The 25391-nt window shown below is 40.2% G+C and overlaps 1 protein-coding gene across 1 annotated transcript in view; it reads right to left on the bottom strand.

The window, feature by feature from the left end:
* Positions 1-25391, bottom strand: part of LOC107298022 (calcium-binding mitochondrial carrier protein SCaMC-3) — a 35826-nt gene continuing 10435 nt past the window's right edge. The window contains exons 2-10 of the mRNA XM_015827387.1: positions 21997-22123; positions 13209-13296; positions 12525-12636; positions 6354-6512; positions 5117-5269; positions 4101-4208; positions 1101-1268; positions 724-874; positions 1-185 (exon numbers count right to left, since the gene is read on the bottom strand). Of these exons, the coding sequence (XP_015682873.1) occupies positions 1-185; positions 724-874; positions 1101-1268; positions 4101-4208; positions 5117-5269; positions 6354-6512; positions 12525-12636; positions 13209-13296; positions 21997-22123 (1251 nt within the window). The remainder of the gene's footprint in view (positions 186-723; positions 875-1100; positions 1269-4100; positions 4209-5116; positions 5270-6353; positions 6513-12524; positions 12637-13208; positions 13297-21996; positions 22124-25391) is intronic.

Genomic DNA, 25391 nt, shown 5'->3' with positions numbered 1-25391 from the left:
TCATCTGGATGTTACCCCCAGAGCCTGCTTCATATTCTCATACACGACATAGCTGATGCTGACAGCAGGAATAACCTTCATGAAATTGGGGGCGATGCCACGGTAGAGGCCCAGGACCCCTTCTCGGGAAAGGATGTTTCTAAAGAGACCCAGCATGGTTAGCTGTGGTGCACCTTCAATTGATGCTGTAGAGAGCCAATGAAAAAGAGAGGAAAGATTAGTAGGATGCCTGTCAAAACATACCTGATAAAGCAGGTGAAATTCAGAGAGCCTTGTTTGAATAGGGTCACCAGGTCTTACATGGCTTGAACTCAAACCCATAGGACAGAGCCTAAGAGTTTGTGCAGAGGGAGAAGGACTGACAGATCAAGACTGAAAGTATTGCATGCCAGAATTCGAACAGGACCTAAAGATAATCAACAGAGAAAACAACCTGGCCCCTCATGTTGAAAACTGATTCCTCCTTTTTCTTGGAGGAATAGACAACCATGAACATACAGGTCAGATTTGGAGACCTGTTAGTTTTAAGATGAATAATGAGGCCCAGGATGAACATTTAATTTACCTTTCCTATGCCATTTTCCTTCTCAGTTTCTTTCCCACTAATCTCCCCTATGTCCACTCCTCTGATACTAAGATTTCATGCTTAATTGTCTTCCCTGTAACGGTTATCCCACCTATAATGGCTGTCAACCTTCTCCATTGAGGATGCTCCTTTCTTACCTTGAGCCTGCATCCGGGTTCGCACCAGGGCTAGGGGATAACTGGCAATTTGGCCACAGGTACTGGAGACAGTGCCACAGGCCAAGAGGACCAAAACTCCTGGGTCAGCAGTGTTCTTGCTGTACTTCTGTAACCAGGTGTTCTTCAGTGTCTTTGGTGAGAAATGTGAGAAAGGGGGTAAGGTGATCTGGACATCAAAACCCAAGCACAAATACATTGCAGAAAAGGGAGGGAAGCCACTGGTAGGAACTCTCTTTTACCTGTGAATAAGGATGAATAGCTAATCCTCAAAAAGTGGTCCAAAGGAAAGAGCATGTCAGCATAGCCTCTCCCTTGGATAGCTCCTTTATTCTTTGAACCCACGCCCAACCACTGACCTCATAAACTGCCAGGTCGATACCAGCATAGGGGATAATGCCCAACATATTTGGTAGGTAGCCCTTGTAAAAGGCAGGGATTCCTTCCTTCTGTAGGATCTTCCTGGCACAGTCTGCCACACCTGAATACTGGCCTGTCTTGCCAAGGGCCAGTCGTGTCTTCATAACCTAGGGGGAGAAAAAGTAATGAACCAGATGTTAAACAAGAAAACACTGTCTCGGTATCTGCATCTGTTCCTTCTAATTTTACACCTTCCTGTACCTAATTTCAAGAATCTTCTGCAAGTGATTAGTTCAGAAATAAAGCAAGCATTTTCTTTTTCCTGGTGCCTTGTAAGATGTCAATTAAAAGAAGATTGGCCCAGACCATCTTGGTTATGATCCATCTCATGCTACTCTTGTTGAATGGGGCTCCCTACCTCTGCAAAAAAAAGGAATGGCGTTTCCAAGATAAACAGCTGTCAATTCAGTTGTTTCTACTTAAACTGACAATGTTTTTCTATTATTTTATTTTATCGCCCAGATCTTGTACTTAAGAATTCCTAATTAGAAAAAAATACATATTAAGCAATCTATTCTATCTGAAATTGGTGATACAAATTATTTACGAAGCTAACATCTGAAATTGATAATGAATTGGATGAAGATAGGGTTTAGGAATTAGGGTTGCCCATGATAGGCATTTTGAATTCCTGTGAAATGTGGAATAATTTAGTTCTGTTGGGGGTCATAATCTCCATAAAAGACCCATTTTTCAATCAGGAATACTTCAGGATACTGGATGCCTCTTGCATGCTCAGGCTGTGGTGGTGACCAAGAATACATTTTATCAACTTTAGGTACTAACTTAGCCACTTCCAGGGGGAAAAAGGGAATTGGAACACAGGCCCTAAACTCCTATATCTTCTACTGCATCAGTTTATCTGTGACAGTTATTTGGAAACTATAATTCACTTAATCTTATGGCAGCCAGGTTAATTGTAGAACATATATAAACATGAGTTTTGTTGATTGAAGTTATATGTTTAAGCTACATTCAAGATGCCATTTTGATGATAGCATCTGGGTGTTGTAATCAGATGTCTAACAAAGTGGGCTTTTAAAATATGCAGTTAATGTTTTGTGCTTCTTTTACTTAAATGCTAGATATGATTTTATGTTAGCTTCTTTTACTGTTTTGTTAGCTTCTTTTACTGTTTCTATTTTATTGGTGCTTTACATTATTTGTGTTATTGGTATTGTAACTGTATCATGTCTTGAAAATCACGATGACTAAAAGCAGATTAAAAATAATCTAAATACGTACAAACAAGCAAAAATTGGGTTTTGGTCTGCTAATACTACTTCCTGGATAGCATTTAGCTAATATCCAGAATAAATTGGAAATGAAGACTCATGACATATATCTCTGGTATTGGTACTAAGATCACTCTGTGCCCCTCTCCTTCCCAAACACAGGGAATCAAGATAGAAAGCAAATACATTTTGAAATATTATGAATTCTGCCTAAGTTTTCTCATGAATGAAAGAATGTACTGGGAAGAACAGCTCTGACATATCCATTCTTGCAGTGCTCAACTTTCTCCTCACCGACATTAGCTTTATGTAAACTACAAGTCCAATTCAAAAAAATCTTATTTCAAGCTGGCAAACTGGGCATACATACCCCATTCATTTTATATCAAAAAGGTGTACTAAGACTAATGGGGAAGGTGCTAGAAAGGAATAGCACACATAAACCCCACACATTATCATACCTGGAATGAACTGCATCTCTGAGCCTCTACCAGCAGTTTTAAGAAGGGATCCACAGTTAGGTAAATGCCTTCTCCTCCCTACCTACCAACCTTTGAGTAACTCTCAGCATGAGATTAAAATTGCTATTTACTCTGAGCTGGAACTTGACTGGCTTATGTCATTACCTAAAGAGGCACATGCGCTGTTAATACTATATAATAAAGTAAGCAGACTGAATGCTCATTCATCCTAATAAATCATGGAAAAGTCATTTGGTAAAGTATGGTTGGGCACCATCCAAAACAGCACTATTATTACCAGAGCAAAACTAGAGTTCTCATATCTTTTATTCAAATGAACCTACTTAGTGCCATCTGCTGAAGAGGGTTCACATTTGCCTGAAGCTCTTAATTTATCTATTTTACCTATTTTTCCTACTGCTATCATCACAATGGCCCATATTTCCAATGATTTCACTCATTTCTTAAATCTAAGAAACATTCTATGCTCATATGCTTCTGGCTGAATGGTCAGTTCATAATAAGCCATAAGGATTCTGGAGATGCTTTTGTAAACTGAAACTTGCAAAACCCTCCGTTATTGCTGAAAAGAATCACTTCCTCACAAACTGCTAGAAAAAGACTAAGAAAATTATTTAAGAAAGACATTTTAGAAGACATCTAAAATTATTGGGGAATAAATTGGTACTAAATTGGATATAATTGCAGAAATTCATATACCATTTTAATTTCAGTAAAGCATGTTAAAGAAATTTATAACGGTCTTGGTTTGGGGAGTAATTTCAGACGGGGCAGCAATCCTTGTTTCTGAAAACCCAGAGTGGAGATGTAAAGCAGAGAGCCCTCCTTCAGTTACCATGGAAGGAATCAGAAGACATCTCAGGTGAGTCCATCTGCTTATTCAGTCACCAAGATGGATAAAGAAGTTCAATGGGGTCCCCCATTTTTCCAGAAGCAGCTGATCAGAAGAAAGATTAGCTTTTATGAGACACTTCCAAATCCAATGTATGCAGTGCAAAAAATTTGGTACAAGGAAAGAGGAAATCTGAACATTTTGTGTTGCAAGCAATGCCAAATGCAAATATAAGGGAAAACTACTTTTTAATTAGCTGAAGCCTAAACCTGACCCTGTGGTGATGTTTGGCTTGAACACATGCCTGGAATTATTTGAGGAGTATACATTTTGATTAAAAAGTAGAGGGCATGGCCTTCAGACACTATAGTACCAAAGGGGCAATTTTACCTCCATGGGGTAGATTATGGTCTGTGCTGTGGCCCCAGCCAGCGAGCCAGCAACAAATCTCTCCTGTACCCTTAAAGTTTCCTGTTGCCCACGAATTCCTCGCTTTATCTGCAAAGAAAAGCAATGGATTTAGACAGAGATAGACTGGAGACTCCTCTACTTTCATCTCAATTAACTGAGTAAGGACAGCATGCATAAGAAATTACTACATTTTATATCGGGAATGGTTTGTTGCTGTACCGGGATATCAATTTCTGTAGGGATTTCAATAATAAGCAATGAAACTCTTAACAGAATTACTCTTCACTATACCTTGGCTAGATCAGTTGCTTTGTTTTGCTGAAATGCTGATATTTAGGTTGGAGGAGAAAATGTTGGAACTTATAGAATTTTTGTTATTGATTAGTCTGCTTCTCAATTTTTTTCCCCAGGAGCTCAAGACAGCACCCACCAGACTTCCTTCTCCTATTTTATTCTTAGAAGATACTGAACTTAACAATTTGTCTCAAAGCATCCAGTGAGCTCCCATAGCAGAATGCAAAGTTGAATCTGAGGACTCCTAGTCCTAGCCAATCATCTAACTACTAATCTTTTGGCAACAGATTACCAAGGGAGAATGCCAAACAGAAAGCATGGTATTTGGCTCTAAAAAAAATTCTAGTCCTGCTGTAATAGCAAGCTTGTAATCTGGGGCTCCTTCTGGATTCACGATTTCTTTAAGAAGAGCTTATAGAAGTCTGGTTAAGAAAGCCTTTGCTCACATTTGGCTGTTGCTTTTCAAAAATAGGGGACGCTAGCAACAATCATCCTCTGCCTTGTTGTAAAGGATGGACTAGTACAATTTCTATTATGGAGCTGCAACATTTGCAAGTTATGGCCAGTACGAAGTATGCCATCCCAACTGAGAAGGAATGTCATCCACTGTCATGTAACACCTTTACTTTGAAAGCTGCAGTGGTTGCGGCTCGCTTGTTGATATTAGTGTACACAGCTACAGACATCTTTCAAATCCATACCTGCTCGTAAGCCATGAACTTGATGGCAGATTCGGGTGCAATCTTGAGAACGTTGATGCCATTGCCCCGCCACAGCGAGCACAGGCCTCCCTCGTGAATCATGCCTTTCAGTCCACCAAACACATTCATGGTGTTGTTCTTTGATGCATGGACCTGCAGATAAGGTGCAGACACAAAGTTAGTCCCTGCCTCCTCTATGAGGAGCTCTTGTTGACGGCATAAACAAGAATAACCCTGTATTATATGGGGAGGAAGCAGTGAAAATACTATAGCATTGGAGGGCTATTAAGAACCTTTTAAGACCTTTAAAAATGGTGATGTGAAAGACATAACATGATGTAACTATAATAATTCTTATTCACCAAATCTGTTAACAACAATACTGTTCAAGCTGAAAAAGGGGAAGGAGCTACACATTCATCTTCCAAATATTTAGAAAGTTGAAGAAGCCTCTGAATTATAGAATATAAAGAGTACATTGGCTTTGTTTGCTGCAGTGATACTTGCAGATAAGCCTCTCTGCATTCAAGGGTGACAGGATGGAATGACAATTTGGGGGTACTACATGTGTTCATTCACAACATCTCTTTAAGAGATTGGACAACCATTTGTCTGAAATGATATAGGGTTTCCTGCCTGAGCAGGGGTTTGGACTAGATTCTAGAACAAGAGTTCCCAACCTGTGGACCGTGGCCCAGTACCAGTCTATGGCCTGTCGGCCACTGGGCCGTAGGAATGGCTGGTGAGTGCGCGCACATGCTAGCAGCCCCATTTGCCCATGCGTGCAGGCGTTAGTGGCCCTATTTGTGCATGTGTACGTGTGCAAATTTGCCTGCTCGCCCCTTTCCCTCTGGGCCACCAAACTGGAAAGGTTGGGGACCTCTGGACTAGAAGACTTCCAAGATCCCTTCCAGCTCTGTTATTTTGTTAACATTCAAACCTCTTATTGAGTCACACGCTTGCTCCCACCTATCTATCATTCAGCATACAATTCAAATGGAGAAGACTGCATTTCTTCTCTATTAAAACCTTGCTTTGATTGGCAGGTAGGTAGGCAAGCTGCTAAGAGCCCAGTTGTGCCAATGATGAGGCAGACAAGAAAAGTCATCTAGCACACAAATGATGTGTATTTGTACAACTCACTACACCTACAAAGATAATTTCCCAAGAAGCCCCCCCCCCCCTTTCCTTTGCATTTCTCTCCTTTCTCAACCTCAAATCTTTGTTAGTTCTTTGCCTGCATGAAAACTTTCAATCGATCCAGCGGGGCAGTTCCAGTCCTAGAGACAGCACCAGCCATAGCTCCAGCTATGAGTTGTTTCCACCACATCCCAGTTTTCTTCTCTTTCTCAGAAAACTCATCAGGAACAGTGAGGCACTCCCCAATGTCAAGGACCTATCAAAACAAGGGAAAAATAATAAGGGGTCAAGCACTTTATTTAGATATACCATTAGGGGAAATATGCTAGAGTCAAAAGTAATGGGCAAATATTCTAAAGGAACTCATCTTCAAATTTCACTGTACTGAATTCAAACACTATTGATATTTTGGTTTGTTATATTGCTGGAATTGAAGATGAACCCAGAGTCAGAATATGCTGGGGATCACTACTCTGCATAACTGCTCAAAAAGCAAGTTCTATTCCTATCTTCTAACACTTCATTTCCTTAAACTTTTCAACCAAATTAAGTCACTAGAAATATATTCATCTTCTCACATTCTGGCCTCTCCTTTTTTGCACTGACATGCAAAGCTTTCCTACCACATGCTGCTGTTGGGCCTTCTTACACTCCTGTTTCCAAAGATTTCTGATTATGGAATTAACGCAGTCTGTATCCCAAGCTAAATCAGGGGTTATAAATCACAAATGAAGCTGTGTCTGATTAGCTGACGACCTGTTGAGAATCCTGCTCAAATGCGACTGAAAGCACTGTGCTCAAGAACTCACATCACTGAATGAAAAATGAAAATCAGGCTGGCACACAGACTATTTTGCAAAAAGCTATAAAAAATGGCATGGACTATCACAGTGATGGCGAACCTTTTAGAGACCGAGTGTCCAAAAACTGGCCCCGCTCCCGCTCCACCCCCCTGCTCTGCCCCTCCATGCCCTGCCCTGCCTGCCCACAGGACCACTCACCGCCTCCAGGGCCCACCGCAGATCGCCCAGGCAGCCCAGCAGCTCTACAGCAGCCACGCCCTCTGCCCGCGCCCTGTAGCATCAACTGTACATGATGGAGTGTGAGTGCAGAGTCTTGTCTATGCTGCCTGGCTGCCATGTCCTTGGCTGCGCTGCTCCGTGTGGGCCACACTCGGGGGTGACTCTCCTTCAGGGGGGCTTCTGGAGAGGAGGGGGTCGTGGGGGGAGGTGAGGCTGCGGCAACGGCACGTGTGCCCACAGAGAGGGTTTCAAGTACCACTTCTGGCACCCATGCCATAGGTTCACCACCACTGGACTATCATATTAAAGTAGTCATAAGCCTCAATGTATATCCTTATCTATTTTTTTTAAGTAGTTAAAATATCTTGGTCTCTACCCATTGGTCCTCTCAGTTTTGGCATTAATCCTTAGAGGTTTCCTTAGTCGTACTTTCTCCTTTCTCAATATCACAAGTTTAAAGTCTTTTTCCTGCTCAAGGATGGAAAATGAAATAATCCAAAAGAAGGAAAAACTTGAGACTGAATCACCATGAGATTATAAATTTAATTGTCTAAATACAATACACCCCCTATCGTGAATCCTGCCAATTCAAAACATTGCCCTCCTATCCAAAATGTTCCTTTAAAAACACCAAACAGAGCATCTATGGCAAAACAAATTAGTTTAACATTACTTTTCATTTTAAAGGTCTTGGAAATGCACAGGTCCACAGGGAACAGAATGACACAGTGCAGCTGGGATAGTAAATTGATTCAATACGGGCAACTTAAAGACCAGAAAAACCAGATTAAAATATCTTCTCAATCAGGAAGCTCTCACGGATGATCTGGGGCAAGAATAGATTCCCAGGGTTATCTTGAGGATAAAATGTTGTTATGATAAGCTCCTTGGAGGAAAGGTAGAATAAAAATACTGTGTAACAAACCAATGAATTTATCCCAATCAACTGCAAAAATTACATAATTATGTAAAGAATTATATAAAGAAACCAGCTGCTTCAGCGTTTATCAGAAAGTGAAGAAGGTATAGGTAGTGTACCGAGATCGTTAGCTCCTTTGTTGTGTGTTGTTAAGGGCCCTGTTAAAGAGCAAAACAGACTCAAGTGCTGCTTTTTTCTACCAACACCAGAAGAACAAATTCATTCTGCATGGAACCCAGTTTCCATAAACGGGCCTGCCAAAGACCCTGTATTCCTGTTTTTATGATGAGCTATAAGACATAAACAATCAAGGCGGCTCAGTGAGCCAAAGGGAGGGCAACAGAACTACAGTAGAAACCTAAGGAATTTGGAGTGCAGAGCAAAAGAGGAAAAATACTGCAGAAGGAAGCATTGCCTGACCTACCAGATCAAAGTCCCCCACAATGGACTCCAAGCCTTTGCAGTGTTGACGGTCAGCCTCCCACAGTTCTACCAGGGTCAGCAGCTTTGCATCACTATGGATCCCTGAGGCACTGGGTACCTTCCTGATAGAAAAGAGCTTTTCCATGATAGGCAAGATGAGAAGGCGGCAAGAAAGGGACGCAACCAAGCGCTCCAGCAGTCTTCTAATGGGATTGAAGAGCTAAAAGTGGACGGGGAGGGACTTAAAGAGTCAATCCTAACAGCATTTGTGGATTACAGCCACATGATAAGAAATGGACCTGCTCCAATCCAAGCAGAAAATCAGAAGCTGGGAAAGAAACAGATCTTTGGGAAGTGGTGGACTTGAGATATTTTGATGCAGAAGAAAGCAAATGCAAGTGAAGATTGGCTCTCACCAAATAGAATGTAGGGTATAATTCATCTGACATTTTCCTAACTTTATTTTAACACAAAATGTTAATTCATTGAAATGGGGCTTCGCAGACCTTCCCATGGATTGCACACAGACTCCATACATCTCCCTAAGCCTGTCAGCAGATATGGAGATGCCATTGGTAACATGAACTGTCTTTTGGTCTCCATTCCATTCCAATCAATGGATTCCTCATTATTTTCTCAGTACTATGAATAAGGACTGGAATTTCAACCATCTTCTATCCTTATCAATCTCAAAGTACAACACAAAACAAGAATACTTCTGCTGAGATCAGATGATCAGACATCCCAGTTTTTCCAAGACAATCCTAGTTTAGGGTAAACTCCCTGTCCTAGTCATTGTATGTTGAGTGTAATTTAAAATACATGATGGTTGGTAGCTTACAGTTTTTCTAAGATCTGACTAGGCTGCATGCACTCCTGACTTCTACCTAGGAAACTTCTACTTTCTCTGTTCTCAGCACATCTGCTACAGATGACTTTTTGTTTATATATAAACTTTAATCTGCCCTATTTCAATTGACTGATGAGATTAACAGGGTGAGAAGATAGAGAACCTTGGCTAGTAGCCAGCCCAGAGATAACAAATTTCCAGAGCCTCTTTTTCCTAGAGGATCCTGCAATGAAGCAATCCCTCACAGGGACACATGTATTTGGAAACCCAGATCAAAGGCAAACATAATCTTTGGAATGGATACATGGAGTTTTGGCACATTGTAAAAAGAGTTTTCAGGCTCCATTACAAAGACCACAAAAATTGCGTAAGGCAAATAGCACTCATTCCAATGAGAGGGCCTACTAATCAAAACCAAAGATAAAATCAAGGCTAGCCACTCCCATACTAGGGGAATTCTACTGTGAAGGATCTATCCAAATATAATCAAGATACCCCTTGCCCAAGGCAAATAATGGCCTCTGCTACATGAGTGAGACCATCAGATGGCTTTACTATTAAAGGATCTTTGTTCAATTCTCCAAAAGAAAAGAAAGAAGACATTCCAAGCATGTGGTCAGGAAAAATCCCAGCATTCCCTGATAATTCTAGATGGAACAAAACTGATTGGCTGGTGATGGAAGAAAAAAGCTGGTTTAAATCAAAGGCAATAACCCCCACTCCCCCAAATATAGGTGGTCCTCAACTTACAACCACAATTGAGCCCAAAATTTCTGTTGCTGAGAGGTTTGTTAAGTGAGTTTTGCCCCATTTTACAACCTTTCTTGCCACAGTTGTTAAGTGAATCACTGAGTTGATAAGTTAGTCACCTGGTTGTTAAGTGAATCCAGTTTCCCCATTGACTTTGCTTGTCAGAAGGTCACAAAAAATGATCACATGACCCCAGGACACAGCAACATAAATATGAATCAATTGCCAAGCATCTGAATTTTGATCATGTGATTATCGGGATGCTGCAAAGATTGTAACTGTGAAAAACGGTCCTAAGTCACATTTTTCAGTGCTGTTGTAATTGTGAACAGTCACTAAATCAACTGTTGTAAGTCAAGGACTACCTGTTTTCTAAATTCCATAAATGCATTCCTTGCTTAGGTCATAAAGATCCCTTTGATACAGCGTTTTTCAAACTTGGCAACTTTTAAGATGTATAGATTACAACTCCCAGAAATCTAGGAGTTTAAAGCCAGGCATCTTAATGTTGCCAAGTTGGGGAAAGACATCACTTTAACACATTCAGCCCCCATGTGCTTACAGACTTCAACCCCAGCCAATACCTGCAGCATTCAGGAAGGCAGGAAAGAAGTAAGCAAATATAAGATAAATTTCCAGGTTACTTGTTTCTTGACTGATTTGCCAAAATTGCACAGACTTTCTAATTGGGGGGAGGGGGGGTGACAGACCTTTTCCATGTAGGAAAAAAAATGTAAAATTCACAGTTGGAAGAAATGTAATTGCTTTTAAATGGCAGAATTCAGCCACTCGGGTTTGTGAATAAAATCTCCCAAATTAGAACGTGTGCTTTAGCCAGGAGGCTTGTGGTTTAAAGTCAGCTTTGAAACGTAGATTGTAAACTAAATGTTATTTTAGTGCAAGCAACATAATGCATCCATTAGCATCTATTAGCATCCAATGTGGCACCCATGCCCTGCCTCAAATCAAAATGGGCATTAATAATGCATTTTAAAATTTTGTGAGAATGCCTACAATGCTACCATTGAACTACAGCAGTCAATCTACAATTTCTCTTAACAAAGAGGACCTATCTGGACATAAGGAATAACAAAGACAAAAACTCTTGTAAGTTTCTTGACATTAGCATCTTTCACCTGTTACATATAACAGAAATAATGATTATGACATGAAGACACAGCAAGGAAAATAGAATAGAGAGGTTATTTTGCAATTCCAGAATTTAGTGTTCAAACATTTTTAAAAGGTGCAAGCATCTACACATACAGCTTAATCGTGTTCAGAGGATTGATCAGGAGCAGGGTGGGAGGAAAAAGAGGCTGAGGTGGGTGGGTTAAATATGTATAAGTCAGAATACCTCCCATCATGTCTTGTCCAGCAGTGTGGATAGGATATGGCAGGATTCTTTGCAATGAAACACTGAAGAGGATCAAACTGGGGGGGATGCTACCCTGCAGTTCTACCCATAACAAAAACAGAGAAGCAGGAACATAATGCAAAAGAAAGCACTCATGTTTGGATAGCTCTCACTCAAATAATGTATGCTCTAAAGAATAATTTGTTCCCCCAAAGCCAACAAAGTATTATCATGTATTAAATGTATATGCCACTCATCTCCCCAATAAGGTGACATCCCTGAGCCCTTCCTCCAGTTTTCCCTTAATAAGTGGCCTCATCTGAGGATCTCTACTTGATAAAGAGAATGCAAATTCTATTCATAAAACTCTCCCAATCTTATAATGAGTCCTCAAGATGATGTTGGTCTGCAGTCCATAGTAAGGAATGAGGATAGTTATAGTCCAATAACATCCGAAGGATCTCCCCGCCTCCCCTACAGAATGAGTGGAAGAACAGCCTTATAGTCCCATTCAAGTTCTTGGTGCTCTTTATGGCCATTTTCTCCCCAGTGGAAATACAAGCCAGGGTCTTTAGGACACCCAAGAAGCTGCCTTGAATCCCCTGATCTGAGACAAGAGTTATTTCAGATCAAATATGTGGCAATAATTACAGCTGGCTGGCAATATTCAGTTTAGACTGGGGAAACATATAGCACACTAATGCAGTTGTTTAATGTAAGAAAGATGTAAGGGTTCTTTTCCCCAAAGCTACATCCATGCTGTATTCAGTATATTTCCAGATCTAATCATCGGAGCAAAGAAATGTGACTTGCCTATGGGCTATTCACCTACTGGATCTGATGTCTTCTATTTCTGTAACTCTGGCTTGCCAATTTTCAAAACAGTGGAGTGGGATGGCATAGTAGACAATAATCCCAGGCCTGGCTAGATGGGAAATATGGCTTACCATTGAGTGCTTCCAAAAGTGCACTATCTCTTCCATGTTCTCTAATGGATTGAGGATGAAGTGGTCTCGCCACTCATTCCAATCAATGGTCATAGTGCCATCTTTGTCGATGCTGCAAAACACAAGCCCACACGGTACTGAGGACAAGGAACTATGTTGGGTTTATTCTACCATTGTTTACGAAAACAAGCTTCGCTGTAGAAATAAGGGGGAAACCTAAAACAGAGAGGGTGTTTTGTTCAAATGATAGGATAGAATGCAAAAAAGAAATCCCAGTGTCTTTGCTGGAACTTAGCAGGACCAGATCCAGCTCTGAGGGTGAAAAAAATATATAAAATGCTCAGAGAAGTAGTTTTGGGAAATCTATTAATTGGTGACATAAACACCAGGGTTTTACAGGCCATTTTAACTTTCCATTTTTCTACGTCAGCACAGAGGGAAATGAATGTGACAATGCTCAGATTCAGGGAAGGCACTGAGAGCCAGTAGGATAAACCAGAAGCCTCAGATCATCTCTGAGCGCTGTCCTCTCCTCCAACCTTTTGGTCAGCTGGACAAAAGAAATGAATGCAACTGTTAGGTTTCATTCCAACACAGCAAAGTGAGACATCTCTGAGCCACCTTTCAGATATTGTAGGATAAGGAGATAGGAGGAGTGCAAAGCAAGAACAGTTTGGGTCTCACCTGTGCAAGATTTTCTCTGCTTGCTGGAGAGAGATGTAAACTCCCAGGCTGTGGAAAGTCTGCTGGATCTCAGAGACATCGATCTGGCCTGCAACATAAACACAAAGACAAGGAGCATGGCTATCCATTTGGGGAATTAGAGCTCAGTCCGGGAAGCTGATGGGTTAGGAGAAGTCTACAAGGGCTCCAGAAGGGCTCAAAAGTTTCATGGGCCTACGGTTATACTGTTTTTTCTGTAGTTTTAATTTTTAACTTAGCACTAAGAGCACTTCACAAATCAAAATACTGATGAATTAATGCCTGCATGTATTCTTGGACAGGGCAAGGCTTTCCTCAACTAGACCTAAAAATACTAGAGGCAAAAATAGAAAGATGGATGGTAATTTTGTTTTAAACAAATCACATTTTGTAGCAGATAGCTGAGACTGATTAAGATGCCTAAGCAACATTCATTTGGAGAACTACAGTACAAGCCAAGAGTATAATGGCACCTGTCCTTATACTTCTAATCCCTATGGTTTTCCCTTACAAATCTGTACAGTACTAAGAGTTTACAGGTCAGTGGTAAAGGATAGGAATGATATACAATCCTCCTTGTGAGGTTCACATATTACATAATGTGGTTTGTTGATTATAGCTTAATATTCTGTTTGAATCTATCCGATCTGGTTTTTAGCCATATTTTTCATCTTAGTCATAAACATAGCTTGCTAGTGGACTTAGAATTTTCTTAATGTGCTATCTCAATGGTTCTCAACCTTTTCTTCATCGTGGATCCCCTTTAAATACCTATTGTGGCCACCGACCATCAAGACTTAACTCAATATTTAAATCATAACATTTCTTCAAGCCTTTGAGGACCCCCTGTGACAACACTGTGCCCCTCCAAGGCTCTGTGCTGGGCTGCAAGCTCTTTTAATCTAGTCAGCATAAGGAGGAAATAATGGAATTGGGAACAGAATCACTTGGAGGGCATCAGACAATCTGCAGGATTCCCACAGAACATCAATTTAGCCTTGACTGCCGTAAGCAGCCTAACTGATGCAACTCTTTACTTGGGAAGAGTGGAGAGCATTTGCATAGGAATTGGGAGGGAGAGTACAGTCCAACAAACATCACAGAACTAAACTTTAGATGACCAAGAATTGGCAAGACAACAAGACTGTGCGGGAAAATAACTAGTGAGGGAAATCAGCCATTTTAATCACCTCCATTTTCCCATTTGAAATGTCTGAGTACTTCCATTCTCACAGGAAGACTAACATGGTCCTGGCTTACAGAATATTTTCCCATTTGGAGAGCTGAAACTTTTTTCCCATTTTTACTTGAGCGAGCATAAAACTATACCAGCATGATGTCTGCTGATCCCATTACCAGTCCTTATTTTGCTTATCATTTTCTTGCCTGTGTTCCATCCAACATGGATTTTAGATGGAGGCTGAACCTACTGTAAATAATATTGGAACTAAGGATGACTTAAGTCTATCTCACTCATGGGCTGCTGAGGACGAAAAGAAAGAAATGTCACTGGGATCGGCCTGCCCATTCAAAAAAAAAAAAAATGCTGCCAGGGCATGCCTGTACAGTAATTCATTCAGTCCAAGTGGGGAAAGAGTCAGAGACTGTGTACTTAGTATAACAGAGGACTAGCATAAACAGGTCAAACTCTCTTCTTGAATCACACAGCCTGCTAAGGTTTGAAGTAGTCTGTTTAGCTCTGGATTGACATGCTCTGTAAGCCCAGAAGTTATTATTTGTAACCATTGATTGTGTGGCTTAGCGTGACAGGAGAACCCACTCTGCATTTGGCTTGCATTCATTGGGAAATGGCACAAAAACTTCCCTTGGTTTTTACCCAGAGTAAAGAATCCTAGCAAATTAATCCCTAAAAGAGGTTGCTTGAACCAAACAAGCTGCTTGGGGTTCATGAGAACTGGGTTCTGACATATTTGCATAGCTCAAGAAAGAATGCCTTAATCGGATATTAGAAAAAACCCTCAACATTTCCATCAGAACAATTATATAAAAAGCAGTAAATGGCAAAACCAGGAAAAATGCCTGCCTTTTAGGAATGCAATTAGGTGTACTGCATAGTTTCAGTGCAGAAGGTTTTATTACCCTAGAGATATCAGAATAAAAATAGGAATAGAGCATTGGAAGCACAAGATGTGTTCAATATGTTCAAAATAAGAAATTTCAACCAGGCTAAGTCAAGATGCCATCAGCTATTCTTCTGAGTTCAATGAGCAACTATAGGATTAGTAGGTCCTCTTTTCCATTTGTTTTGAGATCTGTAAATATACTGCCTCACCCTTCCTTATTTCAAGACATCTTAAAATAAGAAAGCAATGTTCACAATGTTTGTGCTGAGTCTACTATAATTTAAAGCTGTGGTGTGGAAAAGTCCTTAGACAGATTAGCTATTTGTATCAGTTCTGCTAGCAGTTTATCATAAGTGGGTAGTAATTATGCTGCATTCAGCCTGAAGGATCTCTCTCTCTCTCTCCCTCCTTCTGGGCTACTGATGATACCATACCCTTGGTGGCAGATGATCTCATCCCAGCAGCTTCATGTAGATATTAAAAAGGAGAGAGCCCCAAATCCTTCAAGACTTCACAAAACAGGGGGCGAAAACAGAATCTCTCCTCTCCAATCACTATTGATTGGTATAGAGTAGACCCTGGAGAAAGGAGGAGAACCAGCACAATACAATGCTGCCATCCCCAATCCCTGGGGCCAATCCAGAAGTATACCATGTTTGATGTACTGAAGGCCTGAGAGGTCAAGAAGAGCAAGAATGGATGCACCATCCACACCACATCTCTGCCAGAGAAATCTAAAAGCATAACCAATGCCATTTCCATTCCATACCCTAGCCTAAAACCTGATGGAAAGGGGTCCAGATAATCTGCTTCATCCAGGGTCTTCTGAAGCTGCTGTGTGACCATCTTCTCAACCATCTTGGGTAATTAGATACTGAGAGAAAATTGTCCTCTATGGTGGGATTCAGTGATGGTTTCTAAAGGAGGGGACGAATCAATCCTTCCTTAAGGTTTCTAGTTTTTGTACTGTATACTCTTATCAAGACCCGCTCAACATTGTGTGTGTGCGCGCACACACCCACACACACACACACGTTCCTAAGAATATAAACGGCATCTTACTGGATTTAGCCCCTAGCCCATCTAGTCCAGCAATCTGTTCGTACAGTAGTCAACTAACAGCACATGGAAGCAAGACTCCGTCTTAGGCCCAGTACTCTTCAATATCTTCATAAATGACTTAGATGAGGGAATAGAAGGGGAACTCATCAAATTTGCAGATGACACTAAGCTGGCAGGAGTATCCAACACCCCAGAAGACAAACTCAGGATCCAAAAAGATCTTGACAGATGTGAACAAGCAGGGGGTTGGACTAGAAGACCTCCAAGGTCCCTTCCAGTTCTATTCTGATTGATTGAATATATGGCCTGCAGATGTTCAAATGTTTGCTCATAATCTTACAGTCAATGTTGAGTCTTCTGAGTTTTTAATTTAAATGATAGAAGTTATTTTAGAATTTGCATGTATACTAGGACTACACTGTGCTTTGGATTCAGTTGGGAAGAAGTGCTTCCAGAACACAGTCAGAACACAAACACAGTGCCTTCTTGCTTATTCTTGGGGCACCTTTGAAGAAACTTCCAGCTGTTCTAGTAAACTGCAGACTGCTGTGTTTGCACTCCTCCATATTCTAAAATGCCAAATTGATTCCAAACCACTGCACAGCCCTAATCTTTCTCCTCCCAATTAGCATATTCTAATTTAAGCAAATGATCATGTTTCATGTTAGTTCCCCCCCCCCCCAGCGGTGTAAAAATGGCCACCCATATGAATTTAGAATCCTGATTCAGTCCTGCAGATCCCCTATTTCTTGATTTATAAACTCTGTCTACTCCAAGGTTCAGGGCAGATAATAATCTATTATTCAACCTACCTCAGTCTTGGTTCCTAATGTTATTAAATATAATTTAAATATAACTGAACATAATTAAAATAAATTGTAATTAATTTAAACTCATCAGTTAATTAATCTACCAATGAAGTTGTGGAGATCTCAAATATTTTTCTACTAGGAAGGATATTATTTTTAATGTGCTCATATATGGACTATAAGAAATCATAAGAGAAGAAGCATTCTTCCTATGTATTGAAGAAATGCATATCTATTGTCATCTGCTTATATGCACTTTTATTAAAAATGGTTTAAAAAAAAAAAAGCAGTTGCCTAATGATATTAAATAGACAAAAATATTTAATGCCATCTTCAAAGTAGTTCATCACTTTAATGCTACTAGCTTAATTAAAATATCTGATTTAGTTTGAAAGTTGCTTAGATTCAGCCTGTGTAGCATATCCACAAAGTTTTGCATAGTTAAGTTCTGGCAAACCTCCACAAGGTCAATCCTGCATTAAATCTCACTGCAGTAGTTTATCTTGGAAATAATGAAAAGTGGAATGATGGTTGCTAAGTCTACGTTTAAAACCAGTGAGATTATTTTGTTTGCGTGCTTTATTATGTTTTAAAAGCAAGCAATACCACACATCCCTAGGTATTTTTGCAACAAGACTGTAGTTTAGAAAGATGCTTTCTTTGGCATTTTTCAACCCACAGTTGCTCCCACACAAATACATACTGTAGCTCTCTTAACAGGATAAAGAAAAGGATGAGAACATTGCCTCTTTCTCTGTATGCTAATACAAGGAAAAATTCAGAATTGCTGCTGTATGGGATAGAAGGATAGCCAGTTAATGGTCTTTAATTTGGCCAAATTGTTTTTGTGTTGAAACAAACTGATGGCATCACTCAGAAACATCATCAAGATGACTGTTGGCTTGAGTTACAGAAAGAGCACAATTTCATCAGAAAGAGGGCTTACTGCCTGGGTTCCGAACCAACATCTCTTTGGAGCTAGAGGTCATTTTCAAAATGTCTCCTTTCGTGTGTGTATAGTCATGAGAAACCATGACTTGTCGAAGAGCAGCCTTCCCAAATTCCATGGATTCTGTTACTTCCAAATGGTGTTTCTTTTGCCCCTGGGCCAACTTTGTATTCTTCTCTATGGGCTAAAATGCTTACCGGTATTTTTGGCCCCACAGGAAAAAACACTGAGCAATCAGAAAAACTGAAGCAACAGAGTTTTCCCTTTTCACAAGTAGGACAGCTCTTTTAAAAGGAAGAGTTTGTGATGGATCTGGCTCACACATTTTATCAAACTCTGGTATGCTAAATTATAGTTTACTGAACAAAGTGTAATTGGCTGGCTTCACTCAATGCAACAAGCTGCAAGCTATATTTTACAAACAGCCAAGGCTAGATTCCCACTTTGTAGTAAGCCATTATCTTGTTTCTTTGATTTGAGCTTAGTATGTTTTTGAGAATGTGAGAAAATTGCCCATCTGTATTTTTTTGCTTTCATAGAACAGACTTGTTAACTAGAGAAGCTGGCTATAGTGGCCATCTCACTAAATGAAAGGACCTTCGGGACCACGGAGACAGAATGTGTAGCAACCTTACAAAGAAGAAGAAGCATTAGTTGAGAGGGAGGGATCAGTATGGAATATGCATATTTTTCCATTAATTGCACTAGGTGCAAGATGCAGGAGACCTGGATGAAACCTCTGCATTCACTCCCAATTTGGTGCCTAATTCAACAAGCTGCTTCTCCCAAGCATTCCTTAACAATCTGCATATTTAACTATCAGTTTTAAATCTCCAGTGCTAAAAACTCTTAAAGAAGGTTGATAAAGAAACTTTTCCATATTGGCCTTTCTCCCCTGCTCTTCCCCTTACTTTACTTAGATGCCAGGAAAAACTGCACCTGCTTAATGTTTGCTAATCAGGCAGCAGTTTAAAGATATGGCAGAAAGATCTGGAAATAAGGCTGAAAACATAAAGTGCTGAAAATAAAATTGCAAGCTAACTGGGAAGACCCTTATGTAATAGGAAGCTACATAATCCCCAGGGTTGTCCGACAAGGGCTTCAAAAAGGGATTCAAATCTGCACTGCATACGAGCAATATAAAAAGAATGTGTCATGGAGCCTTGACTTCATCCTTTAGCAACAGATGCTTTTGGCACAGCCTTTAACAATCTGGTTCGGGCCATTTCTGGCTAGAAATTCCAATTTGAAAGCAGTTGGAGAAGCTAATCTGGACAATTTCAAACTCAACCTTTCCTTTTTCTTGTTCTCATTAGTCACTTTCACAGGCCAGTTAAAAAAGTTATCTGACAGTTTCAGACTTTTTTTTATTATTCAATTTCAGAAGTTGCCATAAAACCACAATTTGTGGCATCCCCATCTACCTCACTGTTGGTTCACTGTTTCCAAGTATTCTTTCTTCAAAAGGAAAGGGAAAGGCCAAAGTGAAATTTGATTAGTTGTTTGTCAAGTTCACTTCCATGTCTCCTTTAAAGAGAAAAATGCAACTCTTGCATAATAATAACTGCATGTCTCTATCCAGCTCAGAAACATCTTCAAATTCAAAAATAAATGAATAGGATGTATTTATGTAACCACCCTGTCAGATCCTACCAATGTTAACTTAGCGGTAAGTGCTGCTGTGTTCAATGGATTTATCTCTGCTTTGTCTGTTTGGAGTTTTGCTTGGCAAAACATAAAATAGTTCTGTAACAAGAAAGGCCGTACAGAAAGAAAAGATTTTTCAACTGCATATTTTAAACATTTTGGCTTGTCTCTTCATTAGTTTTTTTGGGATGTGTGTGGATAAAAACGACAGATATGGAACCCATGGGGTCATTATATATGAATGATGAGTCCATCAACATATTTTATACCATAAAAGCTTTGGCTAGAAAAATCCACTATTTCCAGGCATGAACCAGAGAGAAATGAGCAAGAGATGTGAGAGTAACATCCTGTGCTTTCATAGCTAAATACAACATATATTCAGCTAGGTAATGCTTAGTTTTGCCCTTAAATCTGGATTGATCATCTCAGATTGCCCTATTGCATCCAACTAGACCAAAAAGCAGCACCAGCTAAAATCTGGCATGTAGCTGCTTGTGTCTTCTTCTTCTATGAAAGAGAAGATGAGCCAGCTGAAAGAATCTGCAGTTGTCAGATATAAGTTGGAAGAACTGTGACAGCAGCAGCAGTAGTAATAATAATATATGTAAGGCCTTCTATTGCTAGAAGCCAAGGCTATAAGAAGCCTTGTCTATACTGTATCATAGAACTGTTTAGGAAGAGTTAATAAGGCATCCTTTTTTTTTTTTAAGGAAGTAGAACAGAGCAGATACTTCTTGGCTCTTGGAACTCAACCCAGGAAAAGAACAGAACAGAGGATTAAAAGAACAGAAACTCTGAGGCGCTTATTATGCCCTGGATCTCTATTTTCACAATTGGACATCAAATATCAACTGAGTACCAAACAGATGAGGCTAGAGGTGCATCAAAGAACAAGAAGTCAGGATATGTTGTTATCAGGGCAGACATAGAAAGGTATTATTTCTGGGCAAATGTGACATGGGAAGAATTGTAAGAACTGGGTTACAGTGTTCATGAATTTAGCAAATCACAATATGAGGTTACTATGCTAGCCTGTAGCTTGCCTTAACTGTGATTTGTTGAATAAGCCACAATGGCTAGGTTCATAACAGGCTAAACCAAAATCAGGCAACCTACATTCCGGCTTTAAATACTTATGATCTGCAAGTCTGAAATGAAGGTTTTTTTAGTTAGGTCCTCCTCAAACAATACAGAATGTATATGAATATTGCTTGCTATTTTAAAGGACATTTTAAAAAGACAGGTGTCAATGGCTTTATTAATAGGTCTGTTATAGGAAAGAAAAATGAAAATGGCATAATTATAAACCTATAAGACCCAGCCTCAAAGTAAGCCCTAGCTTGATTTTGGGGGAGTGGACCTAATATAAGCCCTACTCCAAAAATAAACCCTAGTTTTGGGGTGAGGCGCACGCCTAAAAATCAAGCTAGGGTGGGGGTGTGGAGCTGCCCCATGCGCCCTGCACCCACTTACCTTACTGGTAGGACCACCGCAGCCAGGCTTCCCACGCCCCGACACTTGTCAAGCTGCGTGGCTCCTCACGCCAGTGCTGCTGCTCCCGGCAGGAGATTGCACAGTGCTTCAGGCCATTGCTGCTGCTCACAGCAGGACGCTGCATGGTGCTTTGCACCATTTCTGCTGCTCGCGGCAAGAAGCTGCATGGCGCTTCAGCCCATTTCCTTTGCTTGCAGGACGCCGCATGGTGCTTTTTGCTGTTTCTGCTCCTCCCAGCAAGACGCCGCATGGCGCTTCAGTCTGTTTCTGCTGCCGGCAGAAATGGCCAAAGAGCCATGTGGCATCCTGCTGCAAGCAGCAGAAACGGCCCAAAGCCCTGTGTAGCTTCTTGCCGCAAGCAGCAGAAATGGCGCAAAGCACCATGCAGCGTCCTGCAGAGAGGAGCAGAAATGGCGCAATGCGCCAAATGGCGTCTTGTTGCAAGTGGCAGCAAGCAGCTGCAGAAGAAGTCAAGCAGTGGCGCAACAGGTGTCGGGGTGTGGGAGGCCTGGCTATGGTGGTCCTAAGATAAGACATTCTCTGAAATTAAGACCTAGTACCTCTTTTTGAGGCAAAAAATATATATAAGACCGGGTCTTAATTTTGGGAAAATACGGTAGCAATACATGTCCCTAAGCTGGAGAAGAGTCTAAAGAAATGCTGACTCCACTTTGGGCTCAGACAGAATGGAAGTCATATTAACTTTTGGGGGAGTTTCATACCATCATTGTTGCGATCCAGGCTGTGAAACATCAGCAACAACTTCCGTTCACGCTCCTGAAGGTACTGAGCAAATTCCTCAAAGTTGAGTTCTCCATCATGATCTGTGTCACCCTCCCGTAAGATATCCTGCAAAAAATGGAAGCCAAGTGAGTTTTAGAAAGAAGTTGGAGAACTGCAATTCATCAAAGTCAACGTTACCATTTCAAAACATCTTGGATACTATAGGACGAAGGAAAATAACTGACTGTTTTAATGCACATTTTCCCACTACAGTGGCCCAGTACTATAATGGACTACAATTCTTGTGTTTCGTGGTCAATGCAGGAAAACAGTAAAGAAAGTCTAACGTATCTGGAGAACACAAGTTGATTTAATGGATTACACAATCCACTTTTCTTATTGCAACAGATATGCATACCTTACTCTGTACAAGAGTTGCCAGGGTGATATTTTGAGTGTGAGTATCATCTGTCTACATCTGTCATATCTTTTGATTTGTATATGTCTACATTTCACTGTAAGAATATGTTTATATTCCTGAAAGAAAATGTTCAAATTGCAAACGTTCACAGACCAAACATTCTGCAGTGAATTATTATGTCCTTTACACTTAGTCTTATGTTTCAAACTCCAACTTGTAGTACCTAATTATAGTCCTTACTGTTGACCTGCATAGGAAATAATGTATCTATATTTAGCAAATGAAGAGATGAGATGGAGAAAGAACAATTTCCTTAATGTTGCCAAGTGATTTCACAGCAGAGGTGACACTTGCCCTAGGAATTTCCTGATTCACAGCTTTGTCTTTTAGGCAGTGCTTGTGATGGTGTGTATGTAAAAGATATTCAGGAGAAGGTCAGGCTAGAATTTTTCTTCTCAATACCATTGCTTTTATCTAAGGAGACACAATCCCTCTTTGTACAGCTGCAGGCAGAAATTGTACAGTCCAAACACATGGAGATGCGTCTTTCTCTTTCTCCTATGGGAGGTCACAGAGGTTGATGGGGAGGCCTGCAACGGGAAGGAAATGTCTTGGGGATAAAGATCTGGCTGAGAGGAGGCAGAATACTTGGGGGGATGCCATCTTTGCTCACGAGCTAGTTAGCATAATTTTGGTTGTCACTCTAATTTGCAAAGTGTTTATCCATCTTTGCTATTCTATCTCCAAGAGGCTTAAGTGTAACCTGAGCTGCAAAGTCATTTAGCTGCCCAGACTTGAGGCTATATGCAGGTCTGCTAAGCCAGACAACAAGGATTACTTCTGCTGTTGTGAATCTGAAGACAGAAGAAGTGACATGAAGTAATTTCTAGTTTCAGGCAGCTCAAAATGTTGCAAAGTATGTTGTACTTTCACCACGGCTTTATTCATGAAGACAGTACCTTTGTGAATATAAACCCCTGGAGAGGGGGGAGCCAGATATTGTTATTGTTGATTTTTAAAAAAACTCTGCCTTTCCAAGGATTTCTCACAATCTAAGGATAAATGTATAGATGGAAATAAAGATGGAATTAACAATACCTCCTTGCTAAAATTATTAAAATGCAATACACAGTCCTTGACTTATGACCAGTCACTTAGTGACCATTTGAAGTTACAACTTGTCTTAAAAAGGGGACTTACAACGTGGATCCAAAATTACGACAGCATTTCCGGTTTTCGGCAAAACCACACCATAGCAAACAATGGGTTCATTTAACAACCGCATTTGCACTTATAATCCCCAAGTTTCTGCTTGACTGTCACAAAAAAAATGTAAAATTGTTTTGTGACTAACAATTTATGATTGTAACAGGCAGGCTCCATTACAGTTGTAACTCAAAGACTACTCATATATTTTTTTTTTAAGAAAACACATTTTTTCTTATTTACAGCTCTTGCTGCAGAACAGAATAGCTTCCATAAATTTCAACAGAGTTGCCAGGTTATATGACTGTAACAACTCTGTCTCCTACTTGGGTATGAGATGACAGAGCAATCATCATCATATTCATAATTGCCAGGAAAGTTCAGGTGACATAATCTAAACAAAGAATCAAGAATTAAGAATTAAGATGTAGAAACTGGAGACCAAGAAGATTTTGTTTCTCTCACTAAATTCCAGCCCAGTAAATATTAATACATTCATACAACGCATGTTTACTGAATACCATGAGGGGAGGGAAGCATCTACCATTTATTGTTCTTAGATGAGTTTTCTTGTAATAATTGCAACATCCTGGATGCGCTGATGTGAATTCCTACACACATATTCCTGATATTCTATCCTTTCTTATTCATTCAATAGCAGCCACTAAAAGACACTTTCTCTTTTTAATATTCCATGCCTCACCTTTTCATCAACCCAACTTTCCTCCCCCACCAACCCTGTTCAATTCAATCACCATTTTCTAGATATAAACTGTTGGCATGATGCCATTTCTGTCTTATTTGGCTAAATCATTGTTTGGTCTCTCTCCACACCAGTAATATCTATGATTCACAAATTGGAGTTCTTAAGAAAGCCAGACAGTTGCTCAGAGGGTTCAAGATCTGTTTTCAAGGAGAAATCCAAAGACATTTGGTTACATGTGCTCCAAAGGAAATGGTCACGTCTACTTTACTCCATTTTGTAAATAAAGCAAACAATCCAGAGTCTTTACTTGCAATTCTTTTGGTTTGAACAGCAGGGTAATGTTCTCACACACTTCCAGGGCACTCACATGATCAGTCTGAGCAGGAAAAGGAGCCAGACAAACCAAAGGAATGTAAACATAGAAGTATGAAAATAGCCCAATGCCACATGGTTTAAACAAGCTGTGAAATGCTCTAATGACTAAAGAGCTTGCAAGTTGAGTGCCTGATTTCCACTAGGTATGCCCAATTTCTGTATATAAAATTTTTATTATTTTGAATTAAACAACAAATACAAATGATGCATCTACAAACACCACAAAAGAAAAAAAAATTTTACTCAAAATATTTCCGAATACTCCCGGCAGTCCCCGCCTTGCCTCCACCCTTATCCACTTTCCCTCTCTTTCCTCCCCCTAACCCCACAACCTCTCCTCTTTCCTCCTACCACTCTACATCCCTTTCACCTTCTAACACCACATCGAGTGCAATTTGGGGAACCTGCCGGGAATATCCTCTTATTATTACAATTCCATTATATACTTATAATTATTTACTACATCAATTTATAATTTCCCCTTAAACCCCTCCCCGACTTCCCAGAACTAAAACAGGATTCAACACCTCATAAAGCAATCAGTTTAAAAAAAACTTTAACTCAAATAATTAAAAAACAAAAAACAAAAATTAAACTCCATTTTAACTCAAAACTCAAAACAAAATTATCCATCTTCCCCAAATCCAAACATCTAAAAAAGTAAACTCTACCATTTCTCTTATAAT

This window comes from Protobothrops mucrosquamatus, unplaced genomic scaffold, assembly GCF_001527695.2.
Source record: "Protobothrops mucrosquamatus isolate PMUCROS unplaced genomic scaffold, P.Mucros_1.0 scaffold_215, whole genome shotgun sequence".
NCBI lineage: Eukaryota > Metazoa > Chordata > Lepidosauria > Squamata > Viperidae > Protobothrops > Protobothrops mucrosquamatus.
This window is presented reverse-complemented; position numbering and strand designations above follow the sequence as displayed.